Genomic DNA, 27,291 nt, shown 5'->3' with positions numbered 1-27,291 from the left:
AGAACAGGATTAGATAAATTCATGGAGGATAGGTCCATCAATTGCTATTAGCCAGGATGTGCATGAATGGTGCACTACCCTCTGTTGTCAGAAGCTGGGAATAGATGACAGGAGAGAGCACTTCTGTTCATTTTCTCTGGGGCACTAGGCATTAGTCACTGCTAGAAAACAGGATGCTGGGTTACCTGAACCTTTGCTTTGACGAAGTATGACCATTCTTATATTCTTATGGATCTCCTTCATCTCTGTGCACCACAAGATTGTCATAACCAAGATGGTTTCCCAGCCTAGGGTAGTTTTGCTGACTGTGCTTGTGTAACCCACACATCTACTCGTGGTGGTGTAGTGGTCCCAGTGTTTCTCAATCTTTTTTTTATAAAGTACCCCTTTTAAAAAAATTATAAGTACCCCCAGTATGTACAGTTTTCAGACACGCTATTTTTTTTCTACCATTGCAACACATTTGTTTAAACAACTTAATTGTAGCCAGGCTGGCGATGAAATTTTTGGGTGTAAAAAGTACAAAAATAATAAAGCGCTGTAAAACTTAAAACAAAAATTCTGTTTTCTCCAAGTTTCAGTTGTTGATGTTTCCCCCAGACTTCTCTCAAGTACCCCTAAGAATATTTGTACCAATCTTTGAGAAACACTGGCATAATGCAACTCAACATTCAGATTTGAATGTTTCAAATGCTCCAAATTTCAGTTGTATTGACGTACCCCCCAGCCTTATCTGGAGTACCCCTACAGGTACTCATAGAACTGATTGAGAAACGCTGTAGTATCCCATCTAGTGGCACTGAGACCACTTATAGAGAAAATAATGAGATTGCTCTACAGCCTTAGTTGAGTACTAGCAGGCTTTGAGCTCATGTGGTAAAGGCTTATGAACTTAGCTGTAGCGATCCCAGGTTTGATTCTGCCTGTGAGCATTATGCTTTCATACCTAGAATTTGCAGAGTCTGCCAACTGAGCCATAGCTTTGCTTTGATGGGATGCAGAGAGGATGCACTTTACAACATCTTACAGTCAATGTTGTATGCCATCAGCACACACCTCGCTTTATGTGTGTGTCTCTACTACCAGCAGTAGGAAAAAAACAATGCGGATGGAAACCAGCAGAATATGGCAGCCCTACACGTGGGCAACAGTAAACAAAATGTCTTGTAGGACACATATAGAACCCCAATCAGCTACATGTGGCCTGTGAGCTGCAGGTTGCTCACCACTATCCCAAGAAATAGTGATGTTGGCTTGTCATATGTCACCAAGCAAACTTGATGTTGAGGCATGGCCTGCAGAATCACTTCCTGTCACAGTGACATGAACCTCTTCATAGAGACAATGCCACACTGGTGCCTCCTGACTATGGCTATGTCTACACTGGCGCGATCTTGCACCAAAAATATGCAAATGAGGCTAAGCATGGAATATCAGTGAGCCTCATTTGCATATCTAATGAGCCACCATTTTTGCAGAAGAGGCTCTTGCACAAGAAGGAGCGTCTACACTGCCCCTTCTTGCGCAAGAAAAACCCTCTTGCACAATGCCATTATTCCTGAAAATAATTAGTGTAACGGCATTGCGCAAGAGGGTTTTTCTTGCGCAAGAAGGGGCAGTGTAGACGCTACTTCTTGTGCAAGAGCCTCTTCCACAAAATGGCAGCTCATTAGATATGCAAATGAGGCATGGCGATATTCCACTCAGCCTCATTTGCATATTTCTGGCACAAGATCACGCCAGTGTAGACATAGCCTAAGTGTATGTCTACACCACAAGAACGGGTGCCACCGTAACACAGGTTAGGCATTCCCATACGAGAGGGCAAGGATAAGTATAGTAGTGTGAAAAAAGCAAGTTCTGTGGCACCTTAGAGATTAGCAGATTTATTTGGGCATAAGCTTTCGTGAATAAAAACCACTTTGTCGCATGAGTGAGGTGAAAATCACAGAGGTTGGGAGCTACATGTGTATAAATAAACTAGCACACACTATAGTAGTGTACACGACAGCTAGCAACGCAAGCACAAGCCCTCTGAGCACCTTGCACGTGCACGCCATTCTAGCCCACGCTTAAGCCCAGGCAGCCGTATGCGGCTAGCATCCTTGCTAGCTAGTGGCCAGCGACTGCGGCCTGGCAAGTGCAGCTGTAATAGGGGCTGAAGCACTGAGGGGGCAGGGGGCCTTCTTCCTCCCTCCTCTGTAGGCCCCTAGTTGTGATCTCATCATCAACCCAGCCCCCGCCTCCACACACCGTGGCCACGCCCCTCTGCCAGGCCACACCCACTCTCCCAACCCCGCCCCCCGCTGCTGTCACTATTGGCAGCTTTGTGGGTCAGAGGTCACGCCGGAAGGCGCGGGGGGAGGGGGAGGAGGGAAGAGTTGGAGGAGTCACGTGACGGCCCCAATATGGCGGCGCCGTGTCCCTGTCTCTATTGCCGCTGCTGAGGGAGTCGCGCCTCTTCCATATCATGGGGCCCCGACGCGGGCGGAGCCTCTGAGCCCCGTTCTCCCTTCCCCCCGCCGGGGCCTTCGGCCATGCAGCCCCCGGCCCGGGAACAGGACACCCGCACCAAGAGCATGTTCGTCTCCCGGGCCCTGGAGAAGATCCTAGCGGAGAAGGAGGCGAAGCGGCCCCCGTACGGCCAGCTGCGGAGAGCCTGTCAGGTGGCGCTGGGTGAGTCCCCCCTCCCTTTCGTGGGTAGCCTCCGCGCCGCAGGGACTAGCTGCGAGGAGCTCGATAGGTAGCGGGGGATGAGTCCAGATCGGCTCAGGCCCCCTGTATTCTCTGGGGGGGCCAGTCCCCTCCCGTGTTGCGGGGACCCAGACAGCTGGCGCCAAGTGAGTCCGGATCAGGGCCACCCAAAAGGTGCCCATTCCCTTTGTGTTTCCCTGCAGGGAGAGCCAGGCAGGTGTGGCTGGGCGAACCCTGCCGGGACTGGGAGTTCACCACTTCCCCCAGCTCGCCCGGCTGCAGGGAGTCATGCAATCAGCGTGCAGCCCGTCTCTGCCAATGGGCAGCAGCATTATCAGCGACTGCGACTGTCATTAGTTTTACTGTTCTGCAGGTTAATCTGCCACGTTGGAGCCTCTTTGGTCTGTGAGCAAACAGCCTGCCTGACACTAGATCTTCCTGGCTCACAGGCACTCTGTTATTTCCTGGACACACACATTTTTTTGAGCGAGGAGGAAAAAGAGGCCTTATTTTAAACTCAGGAAAAAAAGAACATGGTCAATTCTGTTGTTAATGTAAAGGCTGTGGATTATTTTTAAACTAGCTAAGGGGCAATACAACTGGAAACCAGGAGGGACTGTTAAAGAACTATCAACTTTAAGAGCAGCTCAAGCTGATGATTCTTTAGCATCTTTTTTTCTTCAAAGAAAATTTTAGCTAAAAACAACTAGCTTTTCAAGTATGTACATTGTGTCTTAAATACTGGTTTTTACTGAAACACACTAACATGGCACTCTGAAATTTTCATTGACAGTGCAAAAGTAACTTGCAACTATAACTGCTTCTTTTAATATATCAGCTAAAGTAATGGATTTTTGGGAAAGTTACAGTGCATAGGATAATGAAAACTAGTGTTTGAGCAGAAGGAGTGGTATTAGATGAACCAGTCCAGTTCTTATGTTCAAAGGTTTCAGTAGCTTTCCCACCCCTGTTTAGGTTCCTCACCCCTGCTTTAAATAATGCAAACAACACAAAAATCATGTGTCGGTGCTCCAGCCTCACCCCGTCCTCTGTCAGTAGAGCTGGAGCACAGTTTACTAGCCTGTAGGTTTTGGGGGGGAGGGGGGGGTTTGAGGGGCTTCTCACGTCTGTGTGGGCTCCGACTGATTTTTTTTTTCTGTAGGTCAGCGGTCCCTGACACTAAAAAAGGTTCCCCACTGGGATAACATCAGCTTGAATTTTTTAAAATCAAATTTCAGGTCCTATACTTACCTTGGAGTACTTGTAAAGCCACAAAAACTGTAAAACAAAGTGTTGCTCTTTGTTCTGGCTTGGTTTTAAGTGCATTTTCCTTAGCACCATATGAAATACATAAAGTGGGAAAGAGGACTTATTCAGAGAAAATAATTAAGCAAACTAGACATAAAATGCTGTTAGGTAGCCTGTGTAAAAAGAAGTACTCCACCCCAGCTCTGCCTTACAGAAATATTGTGGTGTTAATTGATATGACATGACGTTAGCTTGGGAGATGGGATGAGGAATCAGGACTTTTTTTTAAGTTTACAGTTTCTGTTTTGTGAGGATAGTATTATGCATATTGCCTTAGAAATGCCAGACCCAGAAACCCCTGTGAGGATTTGGGCTTTATTGTGCTGGGTGCTGTACAAATTAGGAATGTGTTCGTATACGCAATTAAACAGTTAACTGATGAGTCTGGACTCGTTGGTTAACCTTAATGGTTCCATGCATGGCCTTCCTGCTGCCTCTGTGTCAGGCAGTAGCGTGGGGGGGGGGGGAAGGACCAAGCAGGAGCTGCTTTTAAGCCAGCTCCCCCACACATTGGCTCCTGGGTAGCTGCGTGCCCCCTCCATACTGCTGCTTTTGATATAGTCAAAGACAATAGAGCTATTAATAAAATTTCTGTGGGCTATTCAAACCATAAAAAGAGTGATATAAATGAATTTTGAAATAATTTCTTGTGGTGTTGCACATAGACTGTCTTTGGGGAAAACTGGAGGTGGTGGCTAGCATAAAGCTGACTTTTCATGTTTTTGGTTGTGTTTCTAAATCTGAGTCAGAGACAAAGTTGGGCATGGGCAGACAATAATATCTTGCCCAGCGATCCCTACTCCTCTAGAACCTTGATTGCTGCAATTAAGTTTGGAGAGCATTGCCAAATAACTCATTAAGCAGCCATCTTGATTACATTTTCTTCTATTTATGCATCCAGGTATTAATATTTCACTTCCTCAATGTTACTTCATATAAGCCAAACTCTTTTGGAGTTATTTGTATTATCTGTAATTAATGAATCTTACATGATATATTTGTTAAATTATTTTATATATCATATGAAATATTCCCACACTCCCCAGTGTAATACAACTGTTGTAGTTTGGAGAATTGAAGTAAGACTGCTAAGGGAGAATAAGGCTGGAGAATTATTTTTTTTCATTAATGTCACCTGTTTTCTTAGGTCACTCAAATCTTAAATACCCCTCTAATCATGTTGTCTCTTTGATATTGACCAACACATGTAGTGCTTTTTAAAATTAATGATTTGCCAGCAGAGTCCACCTACTGAAAGAAAATCACAGTGACATAAAGTAAACTTTGTGTTGTTAACTAGCATCCTGCAGTTGTCAACTGTCTCTTTTCAAAATTTCTTATTTGAAATTCTTCTTGTTAGACTACTACTCATTTATTAACAGATCTTCATTTGTTTAATTAGACTTGAGTTAATAGCATGCCAGAGTATAAAATAGCAAGTCAGATCATAACACACACATAAATCAGTAACCTCTACTACCTCTACCAGTGGAGAACACGGTGCAACTGATGGATTCTCATTCCATAAATAACTAGAAGAGTGAGGTTGGCTATTCCGTTCTAAATGATTGTTCCGTTTTATTGAATACTTATTATCTTGATATTTAACAGATCAATAAAACTTTCAATGTCCTGTGTAATAAACTTGAATCTTATAGTACCAACTTTGGGAGCTTAATTTTTCTTTCTAACTTCAAAGGTAACTTCGACCTTCAAAATCCCTCTACCATAACTCTTGTCTTAGAGGGGCACATTCAAATCTTTTAAATTGTATTGCAGTTCTTTACATTAATGTGTGGCATTTTGAGATAATTCATATGTGCTTACATTGTTTTAGAAAATAAAATAGTTGATATTCTGCAGGTCCCATAACTGAATTACTCTGATAGTTGTATTCTTTCAACTTAGGAAGATACAATTAACTGAAGTTCCAGAGTTGTACTAGAAAAATATTTAAAGAAACTCTGAAAAGCTGAACTTACTTCTGTTAAGTTTTTGACAGTGGAAACGAGATTCATCTGTAAAATATGAAATCAAAGGTGTATGTAGCATTTGTCAATTGAAGAGAAAGAGTCCCTTGACACGTGACTTGCCCCTGAATGTTGTAGTGGTACTTGTCCAAAAGAGGTGGAGATATCATTGCTCTGCAACTTCAAGTCTTTTGTCATAAAAAACAACAGTACCAGTTTCCGGCTCTTCCTGCTTACAAATAGATCAAGAACTGGCAGTTTTATCAGAAGAACTTCTTAATGTCTAATATAAAGTTCATCATAGAAATGAGAAACATACTGTGCAGAGGTTTAAGTTGTATAATAAACAGGTGTTCAGACAGGAAGGAAAGAAAAGGACTTTCAAGTCAAGCTTCTAACTATGTTAGGCCCATCTTTGGGGTCAGAATTGTCCTGCCTGCTGTTATCTGTAACCACTTGTTCCTGTAGTTGATTTTTAGATAAGTTGTATGGCATTAGGCACAGAATAAATTGAGTCTGAATGATTCCTTCATTCAAGAGTTTTGCTTCAGCAGTGCATGTAATAGTAGTTTGTAAACCCCATGAGAAATTAAAGACTCCATTTCTCCCATTTAAACAGACTCCATTCTCTGGAGAACAGTGAACTCAAGAAAACTGGTGTAAAATCTACATTTATCCAGAATTTCTGGATAAACAGCTGAATAATAAACATTTATAGAGTACTATATGCATATGTGGCACTTTACTAATGTATTAAAACACATACATTTGCTTAGTGCTTACAGTGCAATATGAACAAGATGAAATATAGGACAGTAATTAGGCAAGAAGGATACAACACTAGCCATACATCTGGTTGCATTAAAGTGCTATGACAATTTTTAAATGACAAAACTATGCAGCCAGCTTTGTAGGGGGTGAATTCATAGGAAATCTCATGTATTTGCACTTCACTTTTTAAATTGTGTTATCTAAATTGACTTAAGTCCTACCTAACTTTGATTGTAGCTTAGCCTGTTTATCCTTAAGCTGCATTGACCTTGACCAGTCATCTGCGTGGTGTGTGACAGAATTTAGTCTGGCTAGCTAATGCAATAACTACCATGTGGTTAAAATAAAACCCATCCAGTTTAGCCTTTGTCTTCACTAAACATCCTGTGTGTGTAACAGCTGTTATAACCCTAACACGGACAACATGGGTTATTTAAAAAAAACCAAAAAGCACACTTTCTTCCCTTCTCAGACTTTTCCTAGCTAAGACAAGCTCTAGTCATCTTGAGCAGCACCTGCTGAGAATAGGCTGGGTGTTCCTCTAAGTGGAGGATCTTACATCACCATTAGCAACTGTCTAGAAAGGTTGAGGAAAACATTTCCAGTAACAATTCTGAATATTGAATGTAATGTTGAACTTAATTACCACAGGACTATCTAAGACTGTCTAAACTTGCACTTGGTCAACAAAACTTTTGTCGTTCATTGGAGTTTAAAACTCTCCCTACCCTGCCCAATGACCAAGTTTTGCTGCAGCAAGTGAAATGAAAGTGTGAATGCTGCTTTGTTGGCAGGCGTGCTCTGCTGCCAACAAAGTGAAACCACCTTGTTGTAGTGGAAGTATTTTGTTGACAAAAGTGCCCACAAACAGCATTAACATACTCTGATTTTCAATGATGGAGCTGTGTCAACATAATCTTGTTACTAAAAGGTCCATAGTGTACACATACTCATACACAATCTTAATTACATGTTAGTAACATGCTCCACATTTATATTAAAAAAAATCAGGCAGGTGTCAGTCAGTTGGCATATCGTACACTCTAGCATGGCTTGATCAAACTATGCAGAATTGAAGCTTTAATAGTTTTGAAATAAAGTTTGATTTCCTATAAGTTGCAAAGAAAATCACTCAAGGGCAGACTGAGTCTGCAAATAAAAATAGCTCAGAGGAATGTGAAAATGCACTGTTCATTTAAAATGGTGTAAACTTTGAAGCCTAAGGTAGCTGAAGTGTTTTCATTAAGTGTGTGTCTGCTGATTACATCAGAGATGAAAGTAAGTGGGTACTCTGGCAAGAGCTGGCTGAGCTGTGGCAAAAGCCAGCAGGGAGCTATTTAAAGAGCTGGTAGGGACCAGGTTACAGTAGACAGTACTCGAAATAAATGTTAAGTTACTTTCACCACTGGATTACTTAGATTCATTTGTTTCAGAATTGTAGGCAGATCTTAAATTTCACTTTCTCTGCCTACTCTGACTTATGGACCTGAGCATTTTGAATAAATAAAATATGCCCAGCAAAATGCCAGTATGTTAAGTAAATTATTCCTATCTTCAAAGCACGGTGTATGTGATCAACATTCCACAGTAGTAATATAGGTTCAGGCCACCACAAAGAAAGGGCAAACAGATGGATCATCAACATGTTGTCTTCATTAGTTATGCAATAACAATTTTATTTAAAATTTGCCATTTATTTCAGCTTCCAGCACAACTTGTGGAGTCCTCTTAAGGTAGCTTTGTTTGGTTACTGTACTCAGTCAGTATTCCCATCATTGTGGCATCGAGACAGCAAAAGCAACAGCCTTGTCTTTTATGGAACTTGACTACTCCTTGTTGCTGTTGGAGTTAGCTTTTGTGACTTGATGTTATTTGCCAAAGTAAAAAAGGAAACCACCTTGTTCAGCTTTTATCTTCTGACTTGTATTTTATGAAAGTAGATTGCAGATCACTTGTGTCTGACACTTCAGACCTTTAAAATATTTTTAAAGCATGAAGAATGGGATTATGTTAAAAAAGAATAACCTCCTCTTCAACAGATCTTCAGCCTATGTCAGGATTCTCAACCTTTTTCTTTCTGAGTTCCTCCCCCAAATGCTATAAAAATTCCACAGCCTGCCTGTGCCTATAAGAGCCAGGGTTGGCATTATGGGGTAGCAAGCAGGGTGATTGCATTATGGGGTAGCAAGCCCCGTGCCACAGGGAAATTTGTGAATCAAAGTTGCCATGGCCTTTGCTCAGCCCCGGGTGCTGGGGCTTGGAGTCCCAGGTTTCAGCACTGTGCGGTGGGGATTCTGCTTGCTGCCCTGGGCTCAGTGAGTCTAATGCCTGCCTTGCTTTGCTGATCCTTTGAAACCGGCTCATCTCTTTCCTCCTCCCTCTCCCCTCCCCCTCCGCCCTAGACTCCTGGTTGAGAACTGCTGCTTTATGAATTTGCGTTCATATAATCTTGCTTTTGTGACCAAAAATAATTTTATTTCTGATGATAGTGCAGATTCAGAAGAGCTTAAGAGGAGAGGGAAAAACTATTCTAGCTGGTTTGTATGTAGCAGAACTGATTGATTCTGGAACTGGAATTTCACTATTGCTAGTGATGATGCATGTCCCATAAAACATACTGTTTAGTTCTTGGGTTCTAGCCTGCATTTGCAGGGCTAGTAGTTAAAAATCCGTTTTGGTTTTTTTTGTAAACTATTCAGTTATGTCAAAAGAGCTGCTCTCTGCATTCTTTTATCCCTGATTACACAATGCTCAGGAAGTTTGGTTATAATTTTGCTGTTTAAACTCATTTAAAGGTTGAAAATAATTCTTTGAGGGGAATTAACAAGCATGTGGACTAAAGGATCCAGTAGATATAGTGTACTTAGATTTTTAGAAAGCCTTTGACAAGATCTGTGATAGAGATGCAGCTGTGTTAGTCTGGTATAGCTGAAACAAAGGACAGGACTATGCAGCACTTTAAAGACTAACAAGATGGTTTATTAGGGATGAGCTTTCGTGGGCCAGACCTACTTCCTCAGATCAATTTGTGAAAGAAAATTGGCACAACCATATATACCAAAGTGATATAATAAAAAAAAAAAGTGAACACATATAAAATTGACAAATCAGATTTTAGAACGGGGCGGAGGGGGGCGAAGGGGAAAGGTTATATCATTACCTCACAGACACTAACCTTCCCTCCTCAGCCCCCCCCCCCCATATGGTATATATATGGTTGTGCCAATTTTCTTCCACAAATTGATCTGAGGAAGTGGGTCTGGCCCACAAAAGCTCATCACCTAATAAACCATCTTGTTAGTCTTTAAAGTGCTGCATAGTCCTGTCTTTTGTTTTGACAAGATCTGACATGAAAGAAAATAAGCTGTCATTGGGTAAGGCAAGGCCCTTTCATGGATTGCTAACAGGTTAAAAGATAGGGAAAAAAGGGTAGGAATAAATTGTCCTTTTTCAGAATGGAGAAAGGTCTATAAAATCATGATGGGTGTAAAGAAATAGATAAGTGCTAGTTACTCCTCATAATACAAGAACTGGGGGTCACCAAATGATATTAGTACACAATAGATTTAAAACAAACAGGAAGTATTTCTTCACACATGCAGTCAACTCTTTGCCAGAGGATGTGAAAGCCAAGATTTAGATTTAGATAAATTGGAGGATAGCTCCATCTATGACTATTAGCCAGAATGGATAGGGATGGTGTTCTTGGCCTTTGTTTACCAGAAGATGAGATTGAGTGAAAGGAATGAATGAATTGATGGTTGGTTATCTGTTCAGCTCATTGGCCGCTGTTGGAAGACAGGAGACTTTGGTAGATGGACCTTTGGTCTGACCCAGTATAACTGCTCTTCTTTTTAGAGGCTTTCATTCTGGACTACCTCTCTTCTGCTCTACTCTCCCAATGTACTGTGGCACAGTTTCTCTCTGAGAAACTGAGAGAAGTAGATTTGTCTTGGGCTATTGCCAGTAGCACCTTGTGAGTTTGCCAACAGAGGAAATTAATACTGCACCCTATGCTCTCACCTTGACATTAGGTAAATCCCTTGAGTGTGGTATGAGAGTCCCAGAATAGTCTTTAAACTTTCATGCTTGTGTTTTGAAGTTAGTATAGCCTGTATTCCACTGAATTTTACATAAGTGGGTATTATTAGGCTGCAGGGTGTCCAAAATTTAACTTTTTGCCCAATAGTGCTTTACAGATAACTAATGAAGCCACATGATATGTTTGTGGTGTACTATTACTATTTTACAAGATGGTGTAACTGTGGTAGAGCAGTTAATGAATGGTTCAAGTTTCTACAGTGAGTCATGTAGCTGCAACTGGAATTTAGTTAATCTTTCTTTTGATCCTAGAATGGCCACTTCCTGATCAGGTACTGAACTTGTTATTGAGCTAAAGGGAGTATCTTAAAGTAAATTCAGCTTGAGTTTAAAGCTTTTGCTTACTCTTCTGCATTATCCTTGAAACAGAATGCTTTGCAATGACTGGTGATAATAGATCTCAAATCATCAGTTCAGAAATTCCTCAAATATATAGACTTGTATATTCAATTACTATTGTTATGCAGGATTTTAATACTAAAATTACAAGGCTATTAAACTTACATCAGACTTGTGATAGGAAAACAGCTGATTCATAACCAGTGTAATGTAAGCATTGAAGACTGAGAAGTAAGGCAGTTTTCCTTACTATCTGACATAGGTACTTCCTCTAAGGCCAATACTATTCAGTTGGGAACAGCATTTTTCCTCAGCAATCAAATATCAGTTTGGTATCTGCTTCAGCATTGGAAGGAAGAAGCTCTGATCCATTTACACAAAATTGATTATGTGCAAGATAAACCATTGTAGTGGGGGTAGGAAACCGAGAAACAACTGACTTGAACTGTATTGGAACCCGAAGGCTTGTTTACATGGGGAAGTTGTTTCTAGAGTAAGATATGGTGTGAATTTAAAGTACTATAGCTATTGTGAAATAACTGCCTATGTAGATGTCTATTTGACAATAAGAATGCCTTTGTAGACACAAGTGGAAAGAGGCAGTCTTCTTCTGAAAATAAGAGTTACACAGGGGAGTTATTCAGGAATAGCTATGCTGGTTAAATTCCCCACATAGCCAACATTGCATTATCTTCTGCATATGAGCCAAGAAATGGCTAGTCTAAGTAGTAGGCGATAAGCCTTGTTGTGCAAGAGTGATGGGGAGCGGTTTATATACAAGCATGACTGGTTCAGAGAATGAGTAACCCTGTAATTGTAACAAAAGAAAATGATGAACTTTAAACAGCTGAAAGAAAAACATAGATGCAAAGTTCTGTTGTGACAAAATGGGCATTAGTGAATTTTGGAAATGTCATTGATGACATAAAATTTCTCTCTCTCTCTCCTCTCCCCCATATCTTGGGCCACTGCCATAGTTTCATCCGTTAGACTACGTTATACTGCTCAGTCTCTGTCCCATCTCTGTCATATCTTTTAGTTTACTAATATGAGTATAGTAGTCTCATTGAAACCAATAGGACTATTCATGTGAGTAAAGTTAGTTGAATCAGCAGAGTATTGTTTAAGTTTTTCTGGCTTTTTACTGCATTAGAAGAAGCCACCATCTGCTTATAACCCACTCTTTCTTTTTAATATTTAAGATCTGATCAGCAATCATCATCTTACTATATTTTAGAAATATGCGCCTGCCTATTTGTGCCTGTTTGTTTGAGAACTCCTCCTAAATGGTAAGAGTTAGGACCACCAAATTTATCATAGCTAAAAGCAAGGTAAGAATTTGGTTGTGCCAGAACAATGGGATGTGTCTGGAATGTGATTGTTTGTTTCTCATAAAATGGTAAGGTACTGCTCTGGTAGGAGAGAGTTATACTGTAGAATGACCATGGGGGAGAGTGGGGAGCCAAGGGGCTGGAGTTGGGGACCAGGACAGTTGTAACCCCATAGGGGTATCAGGTAGCAGTGGTGGGAAAAAGGGACCACTATATATTTCAGAAAGTGTGTTTATCTGTGTGTCTGTCCCCCAGCTGAGGGACATGCACCTGTCCCCCAGCTGGGTCTGCTGTCGTATTCATGAACAGGCGCTTATCATCTGGCTCCAAGCTGTTACCAGGAGAGAAGGCTGGGGTTGTCCTCTTTCCCGAGGGCAGTCTGCATATTGAACCCCCCTCGCTCACCAAGCCCTAGCCCCACTCTAGAGCAATTTTTTAAATGGAAAGAAATATTTGAGTTAAGAACCTAAGCAATGCAGAATGAATCCTCTAGTAGTGAATATTTTGTAGTGTTCTCTGCCCCTGATCAGGTGGGGCCTTCTCTCTGTCCCTCACTCTGGTGCTGCAGCCAAGGGCTGGGAGGAAGGGCTTAGGGTAAAGGTGCTACTTACCTAGTCCGGTGGCAGGCAAGATGGCAAGCCCGAGCCCCAGTTGGCTACTCTCTTATTGGTGTGGCTGCGCCCAGTGGTCACCCTACAGTCGAATTCTCCCTCAGTTCACTGCCCCCCCGTGGCCACTGTGAATATCGTGTCCCTTCTCTCTTCATCCCCACTTTCCATGTTATTGACAGCAGTCCCATTCTGGGGAATTTCTGTTTTCTGGCACAATCAAACCCTGACCTTGCTTTAAGTTGGGATAAGAGGAAGCTGCATACTAAATTTGGTGGCCTTGGCTCTTACCATTTAGGAAGAGTTCTTGAACAAACGGACGCAAACACACTTTTAAAATAAAAATATATAGAAGTTCTGCTAACTGTTAATGTACTCCCAGGTGGCTTTATTTGCTTGGAAGCTTGGTTTAATATACAACAAAATACATAGCAGACAAATATATAACTCCTTGTTTGAGATTAGTTTACTTCAGAACCACTAACATGTAAATTCAGTGTAATCACCATTTCCATTGAGCGTTGTGGTATCTTCATTGTTCTGCCTTTTCTTTTTTTCCTAGATGAAATAAAAGCCGATCTAGAAAAGCAAAGGTAAGTTCTTAATACATTTTATAGCAACCTTTCTAGCTGCTATTTGTCAAAGATTGCACAGTAGCAAAAGTGCAAATATCTGAGCATCAGTTCTTGTAAAGTGCAAACAAACTTGTTATTGGAGAGCTTGAATAACTTTGGTTGTGTGTCTGTGGTAAGGAAACGTATGTGGAGAGTACTAGTTATGTAATGCTTGTGGTTGTGGGTAATCCAGCCATAACTGCCAGCACATTTCTTTAGAAATAATTGCCACACTTCTGAAGGATGCTAATTTTTCACTTCCTTTCGTTAACGAGGATGGTCTCTTAATAGTTGACCATTTTTGTTAATAGAAAATCCTAGTCTCTTCTTTTAATGGTACTTTTGTGTTCAACTAATGCTTGTTTTTACTTATTTTGATCAGAAATGCAAGTCTGTGATAACATTTAATTAGCTAGAGGTCAGCCAAATCACTGGATTTCTTTCTGACATTAGCAACTCTGTGAATCAGTGTTATTACATACCTGTTTTATTTGCATCTCTCTTCCTCTTTCTGCTCAATGGGATGGTATACCTAGATTGTGTCGTTATGGTAAAATCCTTACATTCTATGCATTTCCCAGTGTTTTAGGATGGTGATTTGGAGTTGAATGGGGATAACTATTTGTCAGTTTGTTCTAAACTTGATAAACTGCAATTTAATAAAATATTAAAGCAATACGTAAATTGCTAGTAAAAACCTGAGGTGGCTTTTGTGGAAGAAAATCTTTTGTGTGCATCATCTTCAGACCTAAGTGCAAAATTAAAAGAACTTGCCAAAAGATTCTTATATTTCGGGAGTGAAGGGAGAGAGAATTCAGGAGCAGCGGATATTTGAATCTCTGAGATTCATCTTTCCCTAGTCATACCACATTTTATTGTATTTCCTTTAGTAATGAAGTTTTAGTATGAACATCAAAATATAATCGAAGGGCTATAGGTTTTTTTTCTTTGAATTAAGAGCAGTTTTACCTTTTGAATCTGCATATCACAAACTGAGGGCCTGTCTACATTACCACATGAGTTGGATCTAAATGCTGAAACTTCAGCTACATGAATAATGTAGTTGAAGTCCACATACTTAGATCTACTTACTGTAGTGTCTTCGCTGCTGTGTGTCCACTGTCAACACTCCTGTCACTTCTTGGTGAAGTAGACTACCAGAGGTGATCAGAGAGCAACTGGTGGTTGATTTACCACGTTTGTACCAGACATGATAAATCAGTTCCCTGCTGGATTTCTGGCACATAGTGAAGACATGCCCTGTAGTGGAAAACTAGAGAGAGTAATTGTCAAGACCTATTTACTGATTAAATGCTAAGAGATGCTACATTTAATAGAAACACTCTCACAGGAGTACAGGCAGTCCCCGAGTTACGTGGATCCGACTTATGTCGGATCCGCAGTTACGAACGGGGCCCTTCCTCTCCCTGGTCTCCAGCAGACCAGGGAGAGGAAGCAAAGCGGCGGAACACGCGGGCAGCGGACAGGGCTGTCCGCTGCCCACGTGCTCCGCGGCTTGGCTCTGCTTTGCTCTGCTTTGCCCTGTCCCCCTGGTCTGCAGACCAGGGGGAGAGGGGGGGCAAAGCAGAGCAAAGCCGCGGAGCAGCCGCCAGCTGACAGCCCAGACGCGTCTGGGCTGTCCGCTGCCCGCGTGTTCCGCCGCTTTGCTCCCCATCCCCCTGGTCTGCAGACCAGGGGGACGGGGAGCAAAGCAGAGCAAAGCCACAGAGCCCGAGGGCAGCAGGACAGCCACGGCGCGTCTGGGCTGTCCCGCTGCCCCCGTGCTCAGCGGCTTTGCTCCGGACACCTGTGGTACAGCAGCTGGGGCGCTGCCAGTTGGTCCCGTAGCGCCGCTCTGGGCGCTGCTGGACCAACCGGGCAGCACCCCAGCTGCTCTGCCCCAGGCGTCCTGATTCAGCCGCTGCTGGTCAGTTTCAGCAGCGGCTGAATCAGAACGCCTGGGGCAGAGCAGCTTGGGTGCTGCTGGGTTGGTCCAGTAGCGCCGCCGCTCCTCAGCGCTACTGGACCAACCCAGCAGCACCCAAGCTGCTCTGCCCCAGGCGTCCCCAAGTCAGCCGCTGCTGAAACTGACCAGTGGCTGACTACAGGAAGCCCCTGCCCCGGGCTTCCTGGAATCAGCCGCTGATCAGTTTCAGCAGCAGCTGACTTGGGGATGCCTGGGGTTCTTAAGTTGAATCTGTATGTAAGTCAGAACTGGCGTCCAGATTCAGCCGCTGTTGAAACTGATCAGTTTCAGCAGCGGCTGAATCTGGACGCCAGTTCCGACTTACATACAGATTCAACTTAAGAACAAACCTACAGTCCCTATCTTGTACGTAACCCGGGGACTGCCTGTAAATAGAAAGGTGGAAAGCATTACTATTTCCCAAATGGATGGATGGATGGATGGCCATTAACATTTATTTACACACTTGATTATGATATATATGCTAGTTGAAGATTAGTAGTTTCACAGATTTACAACCTTGGTTTCTCTAAATCATTTTCTAAAAATGTCACCAGCTTCTCCACTATCTTCCAAGAATAAGAATGTCCATCTCAGTCTCAATATTTTCTGGTTGCAAGTTTGGAAATCCCAGGAATTCATAAATATCTCTTCAAAAAAATTGCAAACACATGGCTGAACCCTTTTCATCCATTTATCAGTGTTTTCACTTCTCATAATGTTGCTTGTTACTTAAAAATAGTTTCCATTTTCCCAAATAATTTCACATGGTGTCTTCAGAGCTACTGTCATCACCAAGATCCTGTGATTCTCTGATTGGAAGGACTTCAAAGTTTTCTAACCCAGTGCCTTGTACTTATGGCAGGACTAAGTATTATTTCTAAACCATACCTGACAGGTTTGTCTGACCTGCTTTTAAAAAATCTCCAGTGGACATTTCATAACTCATCAGACAACTTATTTAAGTGCTTAAGAACCCTTACAGGAAGTAATCCTAATTCCAACCTAAATTCCTGTTGCTGCAATTTAAGACCATTGCATCTTGTCCTGTCCTCAGATTAAGGAGAACAATTTTACTCCCTCCTTGTAACACTTTTATGTGCTTGAAAAACTGTTATCATGCCCCTCGTCAGTCTTCTCTTCTCCACACTAAAACTACATTTTTAAAATCTTCCTTTAGAAGTCATGTTTTTTAGACCTTTCATGATTTTTTGTTGCCTGTCTCTGGACTTTTTCTAGTTTGTCCACATCTTTCCTAAAATGTGGTGCCCAGAACTAGACCTAATACTCCAGTTGAGGCCTAATCATCACGGAGTAGAGCAGAAGAATTGCTTCTTGTGTCTTGCTTAAACACTCCTGCTACTATAGCCCAGAATTATGTTTGCACTGTGCTTTTTGCAACAGTGTTACACGGACTCATATTTAGCTAGTGATCCACTATGATTCCCCACACGTTTCTTCAGTACCCCTCTCTTGGTCAATATGTTCCTTCCTAACTGGAATACTTTGCATCTGTGCTTTGTTGAATTTCGTTTTATTTATCTCCGATCATTTCTCCAGTTCACTCAGATAATGTAGAATTATTATCCCATCCTCCATAGCACTTGCAACCCCTTCCATCTTGGTATCATCCACATGCTTTATAAGTGTACTCTCTATGGTGGTGTTTAAATTGTTGATGAAAATACTGAACAGAGCTGGATTCAGAACTGATCTCTGTGGAACCCCACTCATGCCTTTCCTGCATAATTGTGAACCATTGGTAACTACACTCTGGGAATTGTTATCCAACCAGTTTTCTACCCACCTTATAGTAGCTCTGTTTAGGTTGTATTTCCCTACTTTTTGTTTGAGGTTATGTGAGACAGTATCAGAAGCCTTTCTAAAATATATATCACATCTACTGATCTTATTGCTCTGCTCTCCAGCTTGCTACGTTGTGGAAGAAAGCTGTTAGGTTGGTTCGACAGGATTTGTTGTTGACAATTCACCTTAATATTCTAGTTGTTTGCAAACTGATTCCTTGGCTTAATTACTTGCTAGGTTATCTTTCAAGTTCTTAAGTTGAGCTGACTGGTCTGTATTTTCCTGGGTTGCCCTCATTAGGGTTGCCAGCTATCCAGTATTCGCCCAGACAGTCAGGTATTTATGTCCCCTGTCCAGTTTAAAAAAAAACCAAAAAAATGGAAAATACTGTGCATGTAAAATGTCTGGTATTTTCTGTTTTTTCTCAGCCGGAAGGCCAGCAGGGACATTCTTCTCCTGGCGGGGGGAGCGGGGAGCGTGGCACTTAACTTTGGTCTCCTTTTCATTTTTTCATTCTTCCCCCCCCCCCCCCCCCCGCACCAACAACTTTGGGTCGCCCGTGTGTGGGGCAGTGGGGTTGGTTGTGGGTTGCCCGTGTGTGGGGGAGGGGGGTTGGTTGTGTGGTGGGGTTTTTTTGTTTTTGTTTTTTGTTTTTGTTTTGTTCAACCAATTTTTCCCCTGCCATATTCAGGATTTTTTTGTGAAAGTACATGGCAACTCTAGTCCTCATTCCCCCTTCTTTCTATATTGGCATGCTATTTGCCCTTTTCTGGTCTTCTGGAATAGTTGCTAATGTCTGAGAGAGCTCCTCAGTCAGCTCCTTTATTCATGGATGTAGTTTATCAGGCCTTAGTGACTTGAAAACCTCTAACTTGTTAAATTACTTAGACTTTCCCTATTTTAGTCTCTTTGCCTGCCTCATTTTCACTGACATTCATTAAATTAAACGTCCAAATGCTACTAAACTTTTTGGTGAAAAACAAAGCAAAGTCATTTAGGGCTTCCGTCATGTCCACATTATCTGTTTGTTTTTTCTTCACTCAATTACTGAATTAGCAGGCCTGTTTTTTCTGACTTGTACAAGTATAAGTGAAGAATAATTCCACTGACACTGCAGTGGCTTAAAACAAGGATGTAACATCCCATTTAATTGGTTAGCTGGTCAAACAATGTTTGGCCTGTTAATTGATTAAAGGCGGTTGGCCGGGGGTGGAATGGCCTGGCCTCCCTGTCACAGACAAGAGCTTTGGGCCCTGAGGGACTGCAACAGCCTCCTGTCCATGGTGGCCAGTTAACTGGTAAGCCTCACAGGTTCTGGTTAATTGGCTAACCATGTACATCCTAGCTTAAAATAATATTGGTGAAAGGAGAATCAGACTCTGGGTACGTCTAGACTACATGCCTCTGTTGTCAGAGGCATGTAGATTGGGCTCCAGACATAGGAAAATGAAGCGGCGATTTAAATAATCGCTGCTTCATTTAAATTTACACGGCTGCTGCGCTGAGCCGACAAACAGCTGATCAGCTGTTTGTTGGCTCAGCGCGGCAGCTGTGTAAATTTAAACGAAGCGGCGATTATTTAAATCGCTGCTTCATTTTCCTATATCTGGTAGCCTAATCTACATGCCTCTGTCTTCAGAGGCATGTAGTCTAGACGTACCCTCTGTATGCTATATGTGCGGAGAGATGTATCAAAATGAATATCTGTAATACAAGGAAATCTGAAGATGGATTTTAAGTAGAAATCTTCAGGTTTAAAAATCCGTTGAGTTTGGTGAGGGTGAAATATGCATCTCTTTTATGTGGTCCTTAGTGCCACTTGCGTTTGCTTTAATTTTGAAGAGGGAGAAAATGTGTTGGTAATTTTCAGAACACATGCAATATTTTTTCCTCCTTGAACTAGGCAAGGCACTGCCTCTCCACCCAAAGCAAACTTCATAGAAGCGGATAAGTATTTCCTTCCGTTTGAGCTGGCCTGCCAATCAAAGTCCCCACGCATTGTCAGTACCTCACTAGACTGCTTGCAGGTAAGAGTTCTGTTTTAAAATGGAATAGAGTAAGATATAGGCAAAATGATCTAAAATCTTCTATTAGGAATAACAACATCAAAGGAATGAATTTAGCCAGAAAATGCACAGTTTACTTCTACTGACATTCTATGCCACTCTGTAATGGAGAAGTTTGTGCTGAATTAACATTTCCTGCAAAAAAAAATTTGTTTTTTCTTCCTCTCTTCCATCACTTCAGCTGCCTGAGGCAGGCAGCTGGGGTGCTGGGAGTATGATTGTATTTTGGTGGTTTGTCAAAACAACAAATCATTTTGTAAAATTTTGAAATACAGTGTGCAGTGGTTTTTGGTTTTTGTTTTGTTTTTTTGGTACAGAATTTTCCCAGGAATAATTCATATGTAAATCACACAGAATAAGGCTTTACGAAAGTGTCTGAAAAATCTGAAAACTGGTGTTGGTCTAGAAGTGGAATGGTTTCTCCTCAGCTTCCCAAAAGATCCCGTTCAGCTGCCTTGAAGCCTTTTTTGAACTAAATAAACATACATCAGCTTTAGCTTTTCAGATATTTCAACTTTTTACGTAATGTGGTAAAACATTCACTATAAAGATTTGCAGATGGAAACTAGAGTTCTTAATGGGGCCATTGTAGTAAACCAGAAGTCAGTTGGAGTTTTGGGTGCAGGATCAGGGCCATTGATTAGTGTCCATTTTTATCAGCTGTTTCTAATAATTGGGCTTTTTCAGGAATTTCAACTTTTAAGCAGAATTTTTGTGGGTGCGAAAAATTACTCCCAAAATAAAACTTATTCAAGTTTATAGCAGAAAATTTTATTAATACATATTTTGTATTTTGTTGACTATAATATGGACTTTTAAGGCGTCTTTTTAAGATGGCATTTTGTTTCTACCTGCTCATTGCTGGAACAAAGTTGCAGAGGAGAAATTAGGCTGGAAAAAGTTTTGTTTTTTAAAACTTTAGTTGACATATAGACAGTATAAGCATACATATGAGTGCTCCAGTCTGGTTGAGCTCTTTTTTGTGCTATCACCAAGGGTGAGCATTGTTGTCTCATACAAGGCTGTAATTGTGTAGGAGAAACATTTATAAAAATCTTTTCCTGTGCTGCATTTCAGGTTGACTTTTGTAATTAATAATGTGTAATGAATGGTCCAATCTCTATTGTCTCCATGTAGAAACTCATTGCATATGGACATATCACTGGCAACGCTCCAGATAGTGGAGCCCCTGGAAAGCGACTGATTGACCGGATAGTTGAAACCATTTGCAATTGCTTTCAGGGCCCTCAAACAGATGAAGGAGTACAATTACAAATAATTAAGGTATTTCAGTTCACTTTGTTTTTTAAGATTCATTTTTGGAGTTTGTTTAACGGAAAATTCATACTATCGGGCATGTTACACAGCAGCAATTGAATTCTGAAATCTGAAAGCCTGAATAAGGGCCAAATTCTTCACCTGTTTATAGTTGATGTAGTCTCGTTGATTGCAATGAGGTTTTCAAAGAGTGTAAACTGTTGAGGAATGGGGACAGTTTCTTTTGATAAAAATGAAAATAAATTATGTGAGACTATAAAATTAGAGGACCCCAGTAGATATTTGTCCACCACCCACTATGCTTAGAAGATTAGGCATACTATAGCAGCCTCATTAGTTTAGTTTTGGTCCAGGAACATGAGGATATTGCAGGTAAGAGCAGATGTTTTGCTTAGTGGAGATTTAATAATTTCAAGCCAAACTTTAAATTTTTTCCTCCTTTGACCAAAGGGGTCTGTAATTTGATTGTGAAGATGGAGCAAATCCTTACTTCCTTACAATAAGTTGTCTTTTAGGCAAACATTTGATGTACCTTTAAAAACTGCATGGAGTAGATTGATAACTCCAATCTCTGTACAAATTTCAGTTAGAGCATCATAGAATAGAAGGGACTGTAAGGGTCATCTAGTTTAACCCCATGCCAAGATGCAGGATTTGTTGTGTAAACTTCATCCAGTCTGATTTTGATTGCAAAGAAATAGAAACCTTATAAAGGTAGACTGCAGTAGATGTGTGTATTCCACATCAAAGCTATGGCCTATTTATTTACTTGTGTAAATCTTTTTAAAATATGATTGTTCCTACTTATTTATGTTTCAGTTTTACTCTCTGTGTGTGTGTGTGTGTGTGTTTCTTTTGAAGGCTCTTCTTACTGCTGTGACATCGCCGTATATAGAAATTCATGAAGGAACTATTCTTCAGACTGTTAGAACCTGTTACAACATCTATTTAGCCAGTAAAAATCTTATTAATCAGACTACTGCCAAGGCTACCCTCACTCAGATGCTGAATGTTATTTTCACCCGGATGGAGAATCAAGCTGTATGTCATTATTTCTTTTACTAATCCATCTTCTTTAATGTTAAGCCAGGAAAAATTGTGATTCGATATCTTTTGCTCTGTAGTAAAGAAAACATGGGCCAAATTCTGATTTGATGTGTTACTGATAACAGAATTTGACCCTATAATTTAGGCTTAATAGGTCTGCATAGAGCTCCCTAGGCTTTTTTTGTTCTGGATTTGCCCTCAGAAGAAATTGTATGCTTTTAAATGTCAAGAAAACACAGTTCTATTAATCTTTGCTAATCTAATACCAGACAGGCAAGCATACTGTACAAAATAAAGCAATTCATTACACAAGCAAAGCACAGAGGAGGTTGCATACAAATACAGTTATAATTTTTATTAAACATGATTTGTAAATCAACTCCATAATAGTCAACATTTTGAAAATAAGGAAAAAACAGACCTCAGATTTGAAGTGGGATATGCCTATGAAAAAGCTAATCTGTCAAGTGTAATAAAATATCTTGAATAAAATTTGAGATGAAAAAATCCATGAAGCTTGTAGCTAGCGAAGAAAGATTAGTTTCTAATTGAATCTCATAACATTGAAGCAAGGCTATTCAGTAGGCAGACTACAGGTCAAATCTGGACTGCCAGATGTATTTGAACATACCCTGACACATTTTTGTAATTATTTTCTTCTCTGGAGTCTGGACTTTGATTAAAAAATAAGACTACGCTGCCGTAAAGTGTGAACTTGTATGTATTTTTGCTGTATTTCATTGTATGATGTGTAAGTTGTACATTAAGCTTCTCTTTGCTGTATTATCGGATTTATTTTTAGAGAAACAGTATCACCTTTGTTTTTTAGGTACAAGAGGCCAGAGAATTAGAAAAAACAAATCAGCAAAAATCCCAGTCTCCCCTGATTCAAGCTGTGGCAGGATCTCCAAAGGATAATCTGCTGCGGCACAACCATCAAGAAGGGAAACCCTCAACCCCCGAAAGAACAGATTTAACAAATGGCGAGCCTGAGAGAACAGAAAATGCAGACCAGAAGCTAGAAAGAGATCTGACTCCTTCAGTCTCGGGTAAATGAGATCACATTGCTTCTGCTGACCTACAGTAAAATGAGTTGCTCGGGAGGTAATATTGAGTATATCCCTATAGGTTCTTTTAAACTCCATCTTTTTTTTTAAATGGCTTGTTAAATCCTGAAAATAACACTGCCTTACTTTTGGCAATCAGGTCAGCCTCTCTTCCCTCCTATTCTCTACTTTGGAGCACAAGGTAACATGGCTCTAATTTCTTGGCGTGAAAAAGCAAGATACAATAGTGAAGTTGTTGATGCAAGTCTTATCTAGCTCTGTACCTGCCAAGACACATATTCTAGAATAATGCACTTACAGCATGTGTCTTGCAGGCTTGTCAGTGTAAGTGGATGGATATACTTAGGACTTAAACATTTTCTCTACCAAAGTGTAATCACTTTAAAATGAGTGAAATTAACATCTTAGGCTATTAGATAATATAAAATCTGTGTGTGCAGGGTTGTGCTGAGTTTTGACCTTTGTTTTCAGTTGGGGGGAATGGAGATAGTGAGATAAGGTGTATAGAAAAGACAAAGCTAAAGCTTGTTGAAAAATCCTTGGGGGGTAGGGGAAGAGTATGTGAACATCTACTACAGAGAGTTTCATAATGCCACACGCAAAGGTCCAATTAGAGGTTGCAGAGGAAGTCTTAATTCTGGCATTTCCTAATCTTTCAGTGCTTGATTTTCATATTTAATGTTCTTTTACTGTTGGGTTTTTGTTAATTGTGTAAAACAGTACTACTAACAATCTTGTGCTTCGTCAGTATGTGGCTACAGTAAATAGCATTACGTAGGTAGAGTGGTGGGGTGATATACAAAACTCCTTTAAAATAATACACTAAATTGCAGTATTCTTCTTACTTCCTCACACACACAAAAATTACTGGCCTGTTTAATCAGGAGAAACAACTGATGGAGGCAAGGAAATGGTTACAGACATCTTGGAGGATGTGATCATCTCAGCAGTTAAAGGTAAAACTTTACTTGGAAAGGTTCTTCTCATATGAAACACATATATTTGACCAGCTTTTGCTTTGTGCTTTTAAAAGAATGGAATACCATTTTCCTTAATGTATTTAGAGATCCACAGATCTTGTCTAATTCCTACTGAGACCTGTAGTAGGAATGCTATCAACACCCTCCCACATCACAGTAATCCTTCCTTTGGCTCATACTGAGACAACCTCCCCTGTAGCCAATTAGTGCTGCTCTTGTCCATAAGGCACATGAGTGTCACCTGTGCCCTAAGCATTTGTATAATGACACTGATATTTTAGTAAGTTTATTATTCCAAGTATTTGGGTTTTTTCTCTGGTGTTTTTATTTAAGTGGCTGAAGAAAAGCATGTTGTGGCTGAAGCATTAAGGCCCTCATCTGAATTAGAAGGTGCAGATCTTCCCCCAGCTGGTGGTATTAATGAAAATGTACAAACAAATGGAATTCCTGATGACAGACAGTCTCTCTCTTCCACGGATAATCTGGTAAAAAAAACACTTCTGAATCTTTTGGGGAAGAAAAATCAGAATGTGTTCAAAAAGAGAGTATTTGGTTTTGAAAATTGGGTGTGGGACAATGTTAATTTTTGCTTTCTACCTGAAAGGAAGATTCAGGTTGCATAATGCAGTGTTTCTCAATCTTTTTTATAAAGTACCCCCTCTTAAAATTGTAAGTACCCCCAGTACCTACAGTTTTCAGACATGCACACCACAACATTTTTCTACTATTGAAACACATTTGTTTTAACAACTTAATCATAGCCGGGCGTCCAATTACATTTTTGGGTGTAAAAAGTACAAAAATAAAGCGCTGTAAAACTTAAAACAAAAATTCTGTTTTCTCCAAGTTTCAGTTGTTGATGTATCCCCCAGACTTCTCTCAAGTACCCTTAAGAATATTTGTACCACTGGTTGAGAAACACTGGCATAATGCAACTCAACATAGGAACTCTTTCCATTTACATTAATCCTATTGCATAGGAGTTCTGTGGTCTTGAATAGTGATAAAATAGCCTATTTGCGTGAATGCCTGTAGATATTAATTTACTTACTTAATTTAGTTTAGTCTTTTTCAGTACTTGGATCTTTCAGTTTTTCATCTGAAAGTTTGTTCTCTTCTTTTTCATAGGTAACTTGGAAAACCAACCCCTTCAAATTTATGGTGCTTTAGTTTTTTTCCTTACAGTCCTTTCTATTAAATACCATTGCTTATATTACTGGCATCTTCGGATTTGTCTAAATGACTACTTGGTTCGTGTTAGTCCAAGCTGTAAATATACCATATACTACTTTGCCATGCATTGTGGCCATTTAGACCATGCTGCTCTATACTAAAAATTTGCTCCTGTGTTTTGAGCTACTCCCGGGAACTTTCAGTTCACAGCAGAAGAGTTAGCACAGAGGTTTAGTGCATGGCCAGCTAGTCAGAGTAGTTTTACATCCCAGATTGCTACACATTAAGTGTTTGTTTGAAATGGAGAAAACAAAATCTAATGTTGTTTATGGAGTATTTTACATTTCTCACTGTAAACAGTCAGTTTTACTTTTGGATGTTCTTGCACCACGACGCTGCTGTGGTTATGAACACTGCAGACAGATGACTTTATATACAAATTCAATTAGAACTTTAAAAATAAATCATTGCTTTTCTGCTAGCTTGTGTAAAGATGGTTTTCCTGACCTTCAGTTTGTGGCTAAGCTTGGCTTATGGTAACTCCTAATTTTTTCACCTTATCAGTTGTTGAAATAAAGATTTGATGTGGTGGTTCTTTACTCATTAGGAAACAGATGTACCTGGATGCCAGTCAGCTGCCAAATTCTCCCATATCCTGCAGAAGGATGCCTTCCTTGTTTTCCGGTCACTGTGCAAGCTTTCGATGAAACCCCTTGGTGATGGACCACCAGATCCCAAGTAATGAAATGAGATTTACTGAGTTCTACTCTCTCCTCTCTAGATAACTGTTTTTAGGAACAAAGGGAATCAGATTGTCTATGTACTTTGTAGTATAGCCTTGTTCATCCTAAACTCCAAGTTACGCCTCTGTGTTTGAATATATTGAGAGAGGTTTTTTTGCATTAAAAGTTCCCTGTATGCAAACCTTTCTGCTTAAGTAAACCAAATAACAAAAGAATGCAGTATTGCAAGAAACCATTATGCAGGAGTTCTTCAGGACACAACAGTAAAAGTTGCCTTTGCTGTAGTGTCTCTGCAGCTCTGTAGACAGAACATGTACTTATTCTGCAGTTTGAATTCTATGCATTATGCAGCCAATAGAATTAACTGACCCCATCCCTGGGGTTGCAAACATCTAATATCAGAGGGGTAGCTGTGTTAGTCTGAATCAGCAAAAGCGGCGAGGAGTCCTGTGGCATCTTATAGACTAACTGAAGTGTTGGAGCATAAGCTTTTGTGGGCAAAGACCCACTTCGTCAGATGCATGTGACATCTAATATTCTCTTGAAGAAGAACTCCAAGGTAAGAAAATTGCTCTTCCCTGGTATTCTTGGCAGAGACCTCAAGCAAATTATTGAAACGAACGGAGGTAGTGCTCATTTTACTGGGCTCCTGCAGTCACTGTGACTTATGTGCATGCACACGCGTGCGTGTGAGTGAGTAACCTATTTTCTCAACAGTTGTCTTCTGCTGTCTTCCCTAGATCCCATGAGTTGCGTTCTAAGATAGTGTCCCTCCAGCTACTTCTCTCCGTATTGCAGAATGCTGGTGCAGTATTCAGGACCCATGAAATGTTCATCAATGCAATAAAGCAATATCTATGTGTAGCGTTATCAAAAAACGGGGTCTCTTCTGTTCCTGATGTGTTTGAGCTGTCCCTTGCCATCTTTCTCACACTGCTGTCAAATTTTAAGACCCATTTAAAAATGCAGATTGAGGTAAGCATGCTTTATGTTCATTTTTACCTACAAAATGTTCACTCAGTAGTATTTGCTAATGCAAAGCAGAGTACAATATTTCAAAAGTTGCTGCCTCAATTTTGCTTGTTTTGCAAGCTTAAGTACTACTTCCTTTACAAATTGTTCCAAGTGAAATTCCTATGTACAAATGAATATACTCATTTAGCATGTTCAAAGATTCTTCAGTAGAAAACTGCAGACATTGTCTCTTTGTTTCATTTGTTGTGCACAGGTGTTTTTCAAAGAGATCTTCCTGAATATTTTGGAGACCTCCTCAAGTTCTTTTGAGCACAAATGGATGGTGATTCAGACTTTGACTAGAATTTGTGCAGGTATTTCATTATAAAAGTTACTTATTCTTCAAAGTGTAGAAATAATGTTCCTTTTGGTTTGACAGTAAAATGGAAATACTAAGTCAGCTAATGTAGGATTG

At 40.5% G+C, this 27,291-nt stretch overlaps 1 protein-coding gene across 1 annotated transcript in view; it reads left to right on the top strand.

Moving 5' to 3' along the window:
* The first annotated feature begins 2,346 nt into the window (after positions 1 to 2,346).
* Positions 2,347 to 27,291, top strand: part of ARFGEF2 (ARF guanine nucleotide exchange factor 2) — a 63,430-nt gene continuing 38,485 nt past the window's right edge. Inside the window, exons 1-11 of the mRNA XM_014578138.3 lie at positions 2,347 to 2,676; positions 13,685 to 13,715; positions 19,412 to 19,535; positions 20,712 to 20,858; positions 21,714 to 21,893; positions 22,729 to 22,948; positions 23,851 to 23,922; positions 24,280 to 24,431; positions 25,727 to 25,857; positions 26,603 to 26,837; positions 27,091 to 27,190. Of these exons, the coding sequence (XP_014433624.3) occupies positions 2,538 to 2,676; positions 13,685 to 13,715; positions 19,412 to 19,535; positions 20,712 to 20,858; positions 21,714 to 21,893; positions 22,729 to 22,948; positions 23,851 to 23,922; positions 24,280 to 24,431; positions 25,727 to 25,857; positions 26,603 to 26,837; positions 27,091 to 27,190 (1,531 nt within the window). The 5' untranslated portion in view covers positions 2,347 to 2,537. The remainder of the gene's footprint in view (positions 2,677 to 13,684; positions 13,716 to 19,411; positions 19,536 to 20,711; positions 20,859 to 21,713; positions 21,894 to 22,728; positions 22,949 to 23,850; positions 23,923 to 24,279; positions 24,432 to 25,726; positions 25,858 to 26,602; positions 26,838 to 27,090; positions 27,191 to 27,291) is intronic.

The sequence above is a fragment of the Pelodiscus sinensis genome, chromosome 18, assembly GCF_049634645.1.
Source record: "Pelodiscus sinensis isolate JC-2024 chromosome 18, ASM4963464v1, whole genome shotgun sequence".
NCBI classification, from domain to species: Eukaryota; Metazoa; Chordata; order Testudines; family Trionychidae; genus Pelodiscus; species Pelodiscus sinensis.
This window is presented reverse-complemented; position numbering and strand designations above follow the sequence as displayed.